The sequence below is a fragment of the Anabrus simplex genome, chromosome 1 (genome assembly GCF_040414725.1).
Source record: "Anabrus simplex isolate iqAnaSimp1 chromosome 1, ASM4041472v1, whole genome shotgun sequence".
NCBI classification, from domain to species: domain Eukaryota; kingdom Metazoa; phylum Arthropoda; class Insecta; order Orthoptera; family Tettigoniidae; genus Anabrus; species Anabrus simplex.
Window position 1 is genome coordinate 564,498,840 of NC_090265.1, and position 13,232 is coordinate 564,512,071.

The window sequence follows — 13,232 nt, forward strand, 5'->3', positions numbered from 1 at the left end:
CCTGAAGATGGTTTTCCATGGTTTCCCACTTTCACACCAGGCAAGTGCCGGGGCTGTACCTTAATTAAGGCCACGGCCGCTCCCTTCCAATTCCTAGGCCTTTCCTATCCCATCGTCGCAATAAGACCTATCTGTATCGGTGTGACGTAAAGCAAATAGCAAAAAAAAAATACTTAACCGATAATGATCACTCTGTCTTTTCCGGTGTGAGTGCAAACATTTGTATACTGGTCTCAGGAATATTTCGACACTTGGCGATATCGTTGCTGTTACCGTTCTTGTAACTTGCTGGAAATTCTATCTTCGCCCGATCAGAGGATACCATGTTTAGTCTTCACCTCAGTGCAAATAGTTCATCCAAGCCGTGACAAATACTTCATCGTTTCTGGTCGATTTTTATTCACTCCTTCTGCTTTGAGACACTTGAATTTATTTGGCACACACGTCTCCATCCCCATGTCCTCGATTATAATTCTACTGCCATCATCATTCTCGTCGCGATGAGTTCTGTGATCCAAAACTTCAGCAAAAATATTTCCTTTTACAGTGAGTACTTTAGAATATTCCTTCCTCGTATTAGTTGTATATCTTCCCTGTCTTATCCTAAAAGGCAATTTTTCTCCGTTTCCTCAATTTATAAAATTCATCATAATATTACAGAATTATTTTCTTGTCTTCTGACCAAATATTGCCGAGCTATTTCCAAAGTCCTCTCACGATATGACTTTCGTCTCTACAATCATTTAATTTTATTTGGTTCTACTTATTCCCTCTATATGATAACCCCTATCCACAGAATTCCCTATGTCCGATTCGTTGGCTGAATGGCCAGCGTACTGGCCTTCGGTTGAGAGGGTCCCGAGTTCGATTCCCGGCTGGGTCGGGGATTTTAACCTCCATTGGTTGGTTCCAATGGCCCGGGGGGTGGGTGTTTGTGCTGTCCCCAACATCCCACCAACTCACACACCACACATAACACTATCTTCTACCACAATAACACGCAGTCACCTACACATGGCAGATGCCGCAAACCCTCATCGGAGAGTCTGCCTTATAGGGGCTACACTCGGCTAGAAATATCCACACGAAATTAATTAAACATTTCCTATTTTTATTTGCCTCTCCTTATGTTTGCGTGATATTTTGACTCCACCATTCTACCATAATGGTTGCCTCCTACGTGTAGCATGTTGCTGCTTTATGATGCTTACCCACAGTGTTTTCTGTTTAAATTGTTTTCAGATATTTCATTTTTATATAATATACTAGCTGATGTACCCGTGCTTCGCTACGGGATTCTCAGAAAGACTGACTTGGTGGTTTTCCTAACTGAATTCAACATAGGTCATTACAAAAACGTCAGTAGGAATGTAGCGATTGAAAGCAATGTTATCATATAAAATACTCGATCAAATGAAAAACCGCACACTTTCTCACTTTCAACGAACAGTACTACGATGCCGATCTAAGAGTCCAAAGTTCCAGAGCTGGAAAAACCAGGTCGTAGACTGCCGTGAACACTCCTCTGTCATTATTCCGTTAAATATGCACACTACTCATTCCAATCAGTGCCTCGGAGTTGGGACTGAATAGCTCGAATACTATGATGAACCAGTGTGTTACGTACCAGATGTATCAGAAAATGTATGGACCAGAGGAATGGCATGCTAAAGAAGAAAGTTATCTTACTCCCCAGCTACTTCCCGCCAATATACAGGCAGGCTGTTAAAGTCGGTTCGACCAGGCGAGTTGCCCGTGTGGTTAGAGGCGCGCCGCTATGAGCTTGCATCCGGGAGATAGTGGATTCGAACCCCACTCCCGCCAACCCTGAAGATGGTATTCCGTGGTTTCCCATTTTCACACCAGTCACACCAGGCTGTACCTTAAAACCAAGGCCGCTTCCTTCACACCACTATTCATTTCCTATCCCATCGTCGCCAAAAGACCTACCTGTGTCGGTGCGACGTAAAGCAAATTAAAAAAACCTCGGTACGCTGCAGTAATCCTATCTATCGGGGATGAGAGGAAACAGAAGACAAAAAGCACATCACAACAAACAATGGTCAATGTAATGTTATTGTTGATAAAGTTTATGAGCTTTCTATAATGCAGGCTTTCACATTAGTTTTCTTTCGACTCTGTGATATTAGGGTGTCTTACAAATTTATTTATATCGTAGACTGTAGTTCTTTATTCTCGGACTTTACATACCGATTTTCACTAAATTCTGTTTACCCATTTTCTCGTGACTCGGCGCTGATATGGACTTGGTAACAAAAATCCAAACTCATGAATATCTCTGATTATATGCGGTACGGTAACAATGTATAAGACATAAGTGATCGAAAAATTAATAACTTCTTAATAACTACTACTAACATACGACATAACTAAAGTTATGTTAGTTATGTAGTATTTATCGATACGACCACTAATAACATAAATAACTTATTTGAGAATTACATTTCAGGCCTTCCCCTAAACTTCTATTTCACTCAACGTGAATAAAATAATTTGTACCCTAGATTGCAGTGGTTCATCACCCGACATTACATACCGATTTTCATTAAATTCTCTTCAGCCGTTTTCTTTTGATGCGTGTACAGACAGACAGACAGACAGACAGACAGACAGACAGACAGACAGACAGACAGACAGACAGACACACAGACAGACAGACAGACAGACAGACAGATAGAAATTACATAAAAGTAAAAAATGCATTTCCTTGCTATTGAGGGCATGACAGATACAGAAATATCATTCATTTCAAATTCTGAGCAATTCACAGGCAAAACACGTATTCTATATATAGATTACATTTCAGGCCTTCCCCTAAACTACCATTTCACTCAGTGCGAATAACATTATTGATACCCTAGATTATAGCGACCTATTCCCCGACTTTGCATACCAATTTTCGTGAAGATACGACCACTAATAAAATAAATATTTGACAATTAAATTTTAGGCCTTCCCCTAAACTACCATTTTTCTCAGCGTGTATAGCCTATATTGTAGCGAATTATTTCCCATCTTTGTCTAGCGATTTTCATTAAGACACGGCCACTAATAACATAAGTATTTGAGAATTAAATTTCAGGCCTTCCCCTAAACTACCATTTCACTCAGCGTGATTAAAATAATTTATAGCCTAGATTGTAGCGGTTCATCACCCGACTTTACATTCCGATTTTCATAAAATTCTCTTCAGCCGTTTTCTCGTGATGCGTGTACATTCATACATACATACATACATACATACATACATACATACAGACAGACAGACAGACAGACAGACAGACAGACAGACAGACAGACAGACAGACAGACAGACAGACAGACAGAAATTACGGAAAAGTAAAAAATGCATTTTCTTGTTACTGTGGACATGACCGATACGGAAATACCATTATTTTCAAATTCTGAGCAATGTACAGACAAAACTCTTATTTTATATATATAGACTATGGGTGATTGTTTGGTCCGCCCTGTCAATATATTATCAGTTTCTAATTTTGTGCAATTATACATTTGAGCTTAAGGAGTCAAATAATTTAATGGTAAATCAGTTTAGCCAAGAGAGGTTTCTAACAAGGCGAAGATTTTAACTCTGGTAATATAATAGTTGATTTTTAATTGGCCTACGCTTAAATGAGCTACAACAGAACAAGCAGTAGCAAGGGACATTTTTTATCTTTGGGCGATTTTCCAAGAAAACCATCTGACGTGATAATAAGTATTATTAAGTGTTATACAACATAACAATAACCAGTTGAACATTTTATAAGTGTTTTAATGTGTTCCATGACAAGAAACATTATCAAGAAATGGTCGTTTGTGTGTATTAGTGAAAAACAATGTTGTATATTGACGAAATAGCATGTAAAACTGAATAATGTTATATTTTAAGATATGGGGAATATTGATGTATGATTTAGAAATCGTTGATGAAGGGAGTTGGGGCTACCGAAACATGTACGAGTGAAACATTGTACAAAAATACACAGTTCAAAAACATTAGGGGAACATGTTTTGTAACGTCTGGTATGTGAACGTTAATTTGGTATACCTTAAGACCTTAGCTACTCAGGCTATGTCAAATGCAGTTATACTCCATCTGTAGGTGTAGCCATGCATTATACTGTCAGGTAATCCCTCAAAATAAAGTGAATAGCGGTTCATCCGTGTGCCGTTGTGAGGCACACAGACTACTGAGACATCTGAGCACGTTGTACGTCAACCAGCACATCCCATGGGACATCTTAACGAGGTTCAAGTCGCAAGGACCGTCAGTTTGATCCAAGAAGGAAGGACTTTTCGTCGTGTTGGTGTGGATCTCAATGTCTCTCCGTCAGTTATTCAACGCTTGTGAAATCGCTACATTGAGACAGGCCAGTTCACAAGGAGAGTTTGGCAATGTCGTGGACGCATGACAACCCCACAGGATGACCGACATCTGACCGTCTGTGCGTTGCGGCGTCGCTCAGCAACTGCCAGAGAACTGCAACAAGACCTCACGAGGGTCACTGGAGTAACGGTGTCTGACCAGGCAGTAAAGAACAGGTTAAGAGAAGTGTCCTTACGACCCAGACGTCCTGTTCGAGTGCCCCATTTAACGCAGCAACATCGCGCAGCTCGCTTTTGTTTGCCCGTACCCACGTCAACTGGCAACTTCACCAATGGAGACCTTTGTTGTTCACAGACGAGTCCAGATTTCCCCTGACACAGCGTGATGGACGTCAACGTGTATGGAGACGCCGTGGTGATCAGCACATGCCAAATGTTGTCCAGGAAGGTGACCGATTCGGACAACGTTCTGCGATGATGTGGGGTGGCATCAGTCCTGATGGCCGTACGGATCTTGTCGTCGCCCATAGTAATCTTAACGCTGCGAGGTACATCTAGTAGATAGTGCTAGAGCATGTGTTGGTTGCTGCATACGGTGTTGGCCCTGAATTCGTACTCATGCACGACAATGCCAGAGCTCATGTAGCACGCGTCACCAGAGCTGCCTTGCGAGAACTGGGCATTAAAGAGTTGGAATGGCCAGCAGTGTGTCCCGAACTTAATCCCGTCGAGCATGTGTGGGATAGGCTTGACAGAAGTGTTAGTGAGCGTCCTGTTCCACCACAGACACTTCAAGACCTCGAACAGGCTCTCACTGAAAAATGGGATCTGATACCGCAACGTGACCTCAGTCGACTTATACGGAGCAATCCACGTAGGTGCCAAGCTATGATAAATCCTCATGGAGGACATACACCATACTGAAGCTCTCCAATTGTGATAAAAATCCACCCTGGAGGACTGTTATCACTTTGTTTTCACCCCTATTTTGACATTTCCGTTTGTTGTTCTGAAAATGAACACGAATCCATCGATGTTCTTTGTATACTTCAAAGGTAAAGAATAAAGGGTTAGTTGGTAATATACCTGGGTGTGAGGTATTGTTTTGTGGACCATGGCATGCATTCAAAAACATGTTCCCCCAATTTTTTGAACTGTGTAGTTCATGACCGCTTCTTTCACAGTCCTTGCCAAAGTTAACTAAAAATACACATTTCTGTATACAGAGAGCCGAAAAATGCTGTTCAATAACAACAGGTCGTGAAAAACGGATCAGGAAGTATCCCCGTATCCCGCTCGCGAGGTCTCTTCTTTATGGGTTTTAATCGTTAGCTAGTCTAGCTGAAGTAGTGGTTAGTGCTGAGTAGCAGTCAGCTATCACAATACCAATCATCAGATAGGGAACTAATGGATTTACTTTGCAGGCAGGGAAGTAATATGGCGAACACTGAGGAAATGGATAACAAAGGTTAAATAAATATCTCCAATGTTTTATATTTTATACAGAAATTTATTTAGAAATAAATACGTGAAATTCATGACATGTTTATGTTTGTTTTTGTAAAGCTTTCAAAAAACGAAAGCAACACAAGTATGGCATTCACCGCATCGTTACGATTGGTCGGCCATGCAGAGGATTCTTTTCTATTAGTCAGACGCGGCATACAGCCGGCTGAAATGCTCGGACGAAAGAAGAAGAGGAACAGAAGGGGAAGAGAAGAATGGAGGGAGAGAATTAGAAAGCGTAGTGGGCGCCAAGACCAGCATAGGATACGTGAGCTACGGCGGGGGCGGCAGAGTAGGCTACAGCGGGGGCAGCGATGGCAGCACGGGCAAGACCGTGTCCGTAGGCGAGGGCAGGGGCGGCAGCCAGAGCGGGGGCAGCATAAGCGGCACGGGCATAAGCTCCGTAGGCGAGGGCGGGAGCGGCAGCGATGGCGGGGGCGGCGTAAGCGGCACGGGCATAACCTCCGTAGGCGAGAGCGGGAGCAGCAGCGATAGCGGGGGCGGCAAGCCTGGTAGCGCCGTAGGCAGCGTGTCCGTGGAGAGAGCTGCCGAAGGCCTGGCCAGCAGCGCCGTAGGTCAGACCAGCGGCGGCACCACGGAGAGCAGGGGCGAGAGCGGCGGCACCAGCTCCGTAGGCGAGAGCGGGAGCGGCATAGCCGTAACCAGCGCCGTAAGCGAAAGCGTCGTTGCTCACACGGCTGTTGCTGATGCGCACGCTGGAGTAGGGGCTGTCTACAGCCTTGGAGTACTGGGTGATGACGTTGTTACCGCCAATTCCCTTAAGAGTGCTCTCCTGGGTGGATCCAAGGGAGCCGAAGTCGGCGGTGGCGGTGTTGATGCTGTAGGCGGCGGGGCCTCCGGCGTGAGCTACGGCCAGGGCAGCGGCGAGGACGAAAAGCTGTCAACAAACAAGAAAATTAAATCATATTAAAGCAAGTAAGGTTTTAGTATTACGTAGCAGTTAATATAAGGATCATAGCTACGGGATATCCAGTCATTCAAATAAGAATGAGCGCAGAGTATTGTTTAATTTCCTCGCAAGTACATTTCTGTCAGAAGCAACTGAACGGTGAAATATACAGTATGTTGTTAATAATTAAAATGAAGGCCGACAAAATACTAAGTGCCAGGAACATTTAATACCATGAGCACTTTTTTTTTTTTTTTTGAGCCGCTGAACAGTTTTACGTAAATTTCAGAGGCGCGATGTTTTCATTTCGAAGGTCTCATGCGCATTCAAATGCAGCCGCGTTAATGAGAAGCCAGTGATGAGGTCACTCAGCTACTACGCTCCTGATATGTAACATTATTTAGTTGTCCTCAGTTATGTACTAGTTAACGCTACTAGCCGTCATCCTTGAAGGCCTAGGTACGATCCCGGTACCTTCAGAGTTTTATGATTATCGGAAGTGCCGGTGTGTTGTTACAAAGGTCCAATCAGCTCCCCTCCACTGGGGGAGGAGGATGCCTGAAATGAGGTGCATGACCTTGAGGAAAACAAGTGTACGAGTTCTCCGGCTTTATGACTGTGTGGTCAATGATTCGTTCTCTGGCCTCGGAGTGCAGGTTTTGTTCCCTTGGCTTGGAGACTGGTGTTCGTGTTGTAACCAAATTTCCTGTAACTCACACATTTCGCACCGCACGATACTCCACCAGAAATGAGGCAAGGGCTATCCGTCTGTAATATCCAATATCCACCATTATTATTATTATTATTATTATTATTATTATTATTATTATTATTATATGTCCAAGCCAGCCCCGTGGTGTAGAGGTAGCGTGCCTGCCCCTTATCCGGAGGCCCCTGGTTCGATTCCCGGCCAGGTCAGGGATTTTTACCTGGACCTGAGGGCTGGTTCGAGTTCCACTAAGCCTGCGCGATTAAAATTGAGGAGCTATCTGACCGTGATATAGCGGCCCCGGTGTAGAAAGCCAAGCATAACGGCCGTGAGGATTCGTCGTGCTACCACGACACCTCGTAATCTGCTGGCTTTCGGGCTGAGCGGCAGTCGCTTGGTAGGCTAAGGCCCTTCATGGGCTGTAGTACCATGGGAGTTTTTTATTATCATATGTCAACTGTCGGCTTCAAAAAGAATGTAGGTATATCCTTAAGGAATATGAGATAACACAATTTAGAAAACTGCATGCAATTCATTACCATCCAATGATGCATGGTGAGTTTAATAAACACGACTTCAAAACTTGTGAAAGCAAAGTGCGTATATATAACCTCCATTTTTAATGTAACATCCAAACAATCTTTGGTTTTGGAGACTTCATGTCCTTCAAATGACGTATCCAGTGTGAGCTCCAAGGTTACTCTGCTCTAACGTACGATATTAGCTCAATCATCGGCAGTCGAGAGAAGGTCTAGGTCGAGGCGATTGTTACTTGATTACGTAATATAGTATCTATATTATTATCGTAACTTCAACTACTCTTCTCCAATGATACGACCAAAATTGGAGTGACACGTAATAATACCTCTAGGCTAAATGTTGTGGTCTCGCCAATTTCCTTGTGTGAATTAGTATCATTATAATGAAATGTCCATAAAATTACACACCTACTACGAAGTGACCTTACCGAGCTCGATAGCTGCAGTCGCTTAAGTGCGGCCAGTATCCAGTATTCGGGAGATAGTGGATTCGAACCCCACTGTCGGCAGCCCTGAAGATGGTTTTCCGTGGTTTCCCATTTTCACGCCAGGCAAATGCTGGGGCTGTACCTTAATTAAGGGCACGGCCGCTTCCTTCTAATTCCTAGGCTTTTCCTATCCCATCGTCGCCATAAGACCTATCTGTGTCGGTGCGACGTAAAACCAATAACAAAAAAAAAGCGAAGTGACCTTGAAAAGTCTACGTTCAATATATTTATAACAGCATTTTCATCATCTAGTTGTTGATTTGTTTCCTAGTTTCGTCCTATCTTTTTACAGGCTGGCAACTGTGAGTATAAAATACGTACGGTACATTTGCCTGTTGTGCCCGTGTGCTTGCCATTGGTCCAGGGAGTCCCGCGTTCGATTCCTGGCCTGGTCGGGGATTTTAACATTCATTGGTTAATTCCGATGGCCCGGAGACTGGCTGTGTGCGGTCTTCTTCATTAAAATTCACCCTAGGTAGGGTCTCATCCTCACAGACACGCAGGTGCCTCTACGGCGTTCCCTCGAAGGACCTGCACCAAGCCTCCTCGGAGGCCACATGCTTTTATACAGATAGTATATATATTTGCTAGTTTCCTAAACGGAGTTCGTTTTTGTTAGATTTTTCAGTACTGTGAATCTTGAGCACAAATTGAAAGGCTACATTCCTCTCCACGAATTAAAGGAAAATTGCCCTTCTTTGACCAGTAGCCTAAGAAAGGATGAATGATACTTTCGCATTAATTTATGTTCGATTTCGCGAAAAAGGAAACTACTTTTCGCGTTATTTCGCGAGATAACGTTGACGTCATTGCGTTAATTTCGCGTTAATAATTTCCTAAAATTATTCATAAAAGTTTAATTCGTGAGATTCGTGAATTATTTATGTAAAAGATAGATAAATAAATAAAGAGAAATAATATTTATAATCACTCATTATTCTTGATAACGTAACAAATTACCATTTCACCCTACATGGCCATACCATTAAAGGGTTTTTATAGAATATTAATACGAAGAGATACTTCTGTCGAAATGAGAAATCCTTATTCTATCTGCTGTTTCCCCTCACACACATGATATTTGAATACAATTTCATGATCGTTATTTTCCATGAATTTCGCTGCATTTTCGCATTTATCACTTTAATTCGACGTAATTCTCGAAAACAAAATCATTAATTTCTTAACCAGAATCATATGATTCGTTAAGATATCTCAAAATCACTCCGAAATAGTTCTTGTTGCGCTCATAGTTAATATTAAAAAATCATGCCTCCAGAAAGGAGTAAGAACTGAGGTATATTTGAACTTTGCCGTGTCCGCGAATATGTTTTTTCATATCTGATATCCTTTATGCTTTACCAAAGGTTCGAATGGACGGTCCCTTCGTTGAAAGCTCGTGAAAGCTACCGAGGATAACGAGAAGATCGCTGACCTATCACAGGTTTACACGTATATTTATTGAATGAGACACGCCAGATTCAGAAAACGCAAGCAACGTTTATGTGACTGTTAACTTGTGGTCATTAGCAATTAGCTACAGGTATGCAACTTCTTTCGTTTCGTAAACCCCACCTGCACTGGTCGGGATTCCAACAGCAACCACCTTGACCAGAATGAATAATGTTATCACACAAACCTCTTTCTGTTTGCTAAATTATTTGTTCTACCATGAACTTAGAACTCGAAGAATAATTCAGAAACCTCTCTGAAGCTGTAGCAGATGAGGAAGAAAAAGGGAACAGGGAATTATATGAGTGAACTCCGGCTAAGGGCCGGTATTATAATAGAGGTTTAAACTGTTGGTTTAGTTTAAACTTCAGTTTATCTGTTAGTCGCGTATTATAAAACTTAATCTTAAGTTTAACTAGAGATTAATTTTACTGCCACTCATCTACCTTTTAAACTGAAGTTTAAGAATACATAACCTTACAACATGGCTGAACGAATAGATCTCGAAGATATTTTTTGAGATGTTTGAAGAAATACTAAGCTATGACGAAAAAGTGGTTCAAATTATTGAACGACCACGGACACTACGAGTTTTCCGAGCAAGGGGACGTCACTTTCATATATGGAATGAATAATAGTTTTTAAATAGGTTCAGGCTTACAAAACAGACTGTCATAACCCTATTTCAGCAAATTGGTGATAGAATAAAACATGCAACGAAAAGGTAAGAATGTAAAAATGACTTTTTGAACTGTTTGAATGTCAAAAGTGTAAATTTGAGAAAATAAAGTAACTTCCTTCTATTTCAGAAATCATGCTGAGAAACCCCTCAGTCAGCTACTAATAGCATTGCGGTTTTATGCCTCCCGTAGTATGTTTATTAAAATGTGAGATTTTGGAGTAATTCATTAGGCCACTGTTTCACGGACTATATAAATAATTTCTGTACTAATTGCACAAACAATTCTATTTCCTTACAAGTAAAATTAGGACAATGTTTATTGCTTTTATCCGCCATTTTACCTAAAAGAAGTAAACAAAACATTATCGATAGTCATCTTTTCTTGCAAGTCGCTGCAAAACATTATCGACAGTCAACTTTTCTCGCAAGTCACTGTTACCAAGATCGTATATATCCTTCTTCACCTCAGTTTAACTTAGGCCGGCCATTATAAGACTCAACATGGGTTTAAACTCAAGTTATAGTTTAACTCAATCTTCAGTTTAAACCCTCATTATAATACAGGTCCTAAGTGTACCTGTTCAGCCGCCTTCAGAGGTCTTGACCAGGTCTCTTATGCTCACTCATGCGAAAATGAACGGATTTCAGTCATTTTAGGAAGGTTTAATCACCAGTAATTGTTCACCAGACTTTAATATAAACTTACTTATATTACCAGATACGAAATATAGATTTTCCGTATTAGTTGAGGGTGAGGTAGGAATGTCGAAGTGAATACGTGAAAAACTTTCACCCGTGTAACGTACGATATTTTATTTAATATTAAGTTGAATTTCTTCCTATATTTTAAAAATCTTAAGATACTGGCATTATTCCCATTTCATTCAGGCCCACCATTCAATCATTTGTTACGCTGCGTTCAAGGCCGCTATAAACGAAATTATCTGTAACATACAAGATTGTTACGCTCATTTTATGACTGACTCGCCCACACGACGCAATGTAGCCATCTGGTAAGCACGAATGTAACTCTTTTACATGAACTTTAGTTGGTAAGTAACTACAGTACCGTAAAGATCCACTTTCCACATTGGTTTGATGAACGTACACATATGAAATTCGGCATAATATTGTATGAAACAAAACTAATAACACTAGGGTTGGTTTGACCTCTCGACATTGTAATTTTGTCAGCCATTCCGGTAGTTACTTTCTCTTTGCTTAATGTACACAAATGGTATTCTACAGCACAGTTTCCGATCTCAGCACTAGCCTAAACCAAATTAACACAAAGTACGTGCACCACAAAAATCCAAAAGTCCACAGCATTCTTAGCCTCAAATCAATTCATTACGCAGAATGCACTTCGGGTGAATAGGGAAGTTTTCAACCGGTTATATAATAAACACACACACTTCAACGGAAACTTACGGCTGATTGGTTTAGTCAGCCAATAACTACACCAAGTTACAAACAAAAATTCTCCGGTACTTCATGAAAACAAGACGTACACACACTAGTTACCTTGAATGCCATGATGGTGGTGGTTGTACGAATATACGAGAACTGTATCATTGCAGACTTGTGAGCGTACCATATATACCCATCACCAGCCACCCCGCCCACTGGCACGGTCAAGGGAAATATTTGGGCCACGTAACCGAGATTGTGTTGAAACTATCACACAAGTTGTTTAAACCACCTCACATGCAAAACTCAAGGTTGACTACCTGGTTATTAATTAAACATTCTATTACAGTATTACAGTGAAACCCGGCTTCGATATTCTACAGTAAATTTCTAATATTTCAGACTAATGAATCGAACCCCTGCAGCTGACTGTGTGGATGGAGTTCCTTTCAGTTGCTTCTGCAACGATCTGCCTGTCCATTTGTTATCGTCGATAGACCTACTCACTTTTTCTAACTCTTCAGTTGATTTGAGAACCGGAAAAGATCCAAAGAAATCGGCACAATTTGTTCTGAGTGATTTCAGTCAAAGGAGTAGCTTTACGAAAATCATGTAACTTAGGCCTGGGAAGATTTGGGAGTGAGGAGACGAGATGCTCGGCTAAGCGAAAACCGAAGGAGGTGGCCGTGCATGCGCAGCTGTGAGCTTCCATTCGGGAGATAGTGGTCTCGAACCCCACTGTCAGCAGCCCTGTTGATGGTTTTCCGTTGTTTCCTCATTTTCACATCAGACAAATGCTGGAGCTGTACCTTAATTAAGACCACAGCCGATTCTTCACACTCCTAGCCCTTTCCTACCCCATCGTCGCCATAAGACATATCTGTGTCGGTGCGACGTAAAGCAGTTGTGAGCTTCAATTTCGGAGATAGTGGGTTCGAACCCCCCATTGTCAGTGAAGAGATGGCTTGGAATGACATTAGTAGACGAATAAGCTTCAGTGGCGCTTTTAAATGTAAGAAATATCATAATATAAAGACAAAGTTGTAATTCAAGATGACAAATTTGGTCAAATACTCGTTTATAGCAAAAAGAGGAATTAGGGATTGGAATCTAACGAGGGAAATGTTTGTAAAATTTCCAACTTGTATCAAAACGTTTGAGGAAAGACTAGTAAAACAAATGACAT

General features: G+C 41.6%; 1 protein-coding gene across 1 annotated transcript; it reads right to left on the minus strand.

The window, feature by feature from the left end:
- Positions 1-6,085: 6,085 nt before the first annotated feature.
- LOC136869869 (cuticle protein 21.3-like) lies at positions 6,086-12,172 on the minus strand. Its single transcript, XM_067144882.2, has 3 exons — positions 12,161-12,172; positions 6,496-6,754; positions 6,086-6,444 (listed from the first exon to the last, which is right to left on the minus strand). The coding sequence occupies exons 1-3, from the start codon at positions 12,170-12,172 to the stop codon at positions 6,086-6,088; spliced, it is 630 nt and encodes a 209-aa protein (XP_067000983.2).
- Between the last annotated feature and the right edge of the window lie 1,060 nt (positions 12,173-13,232).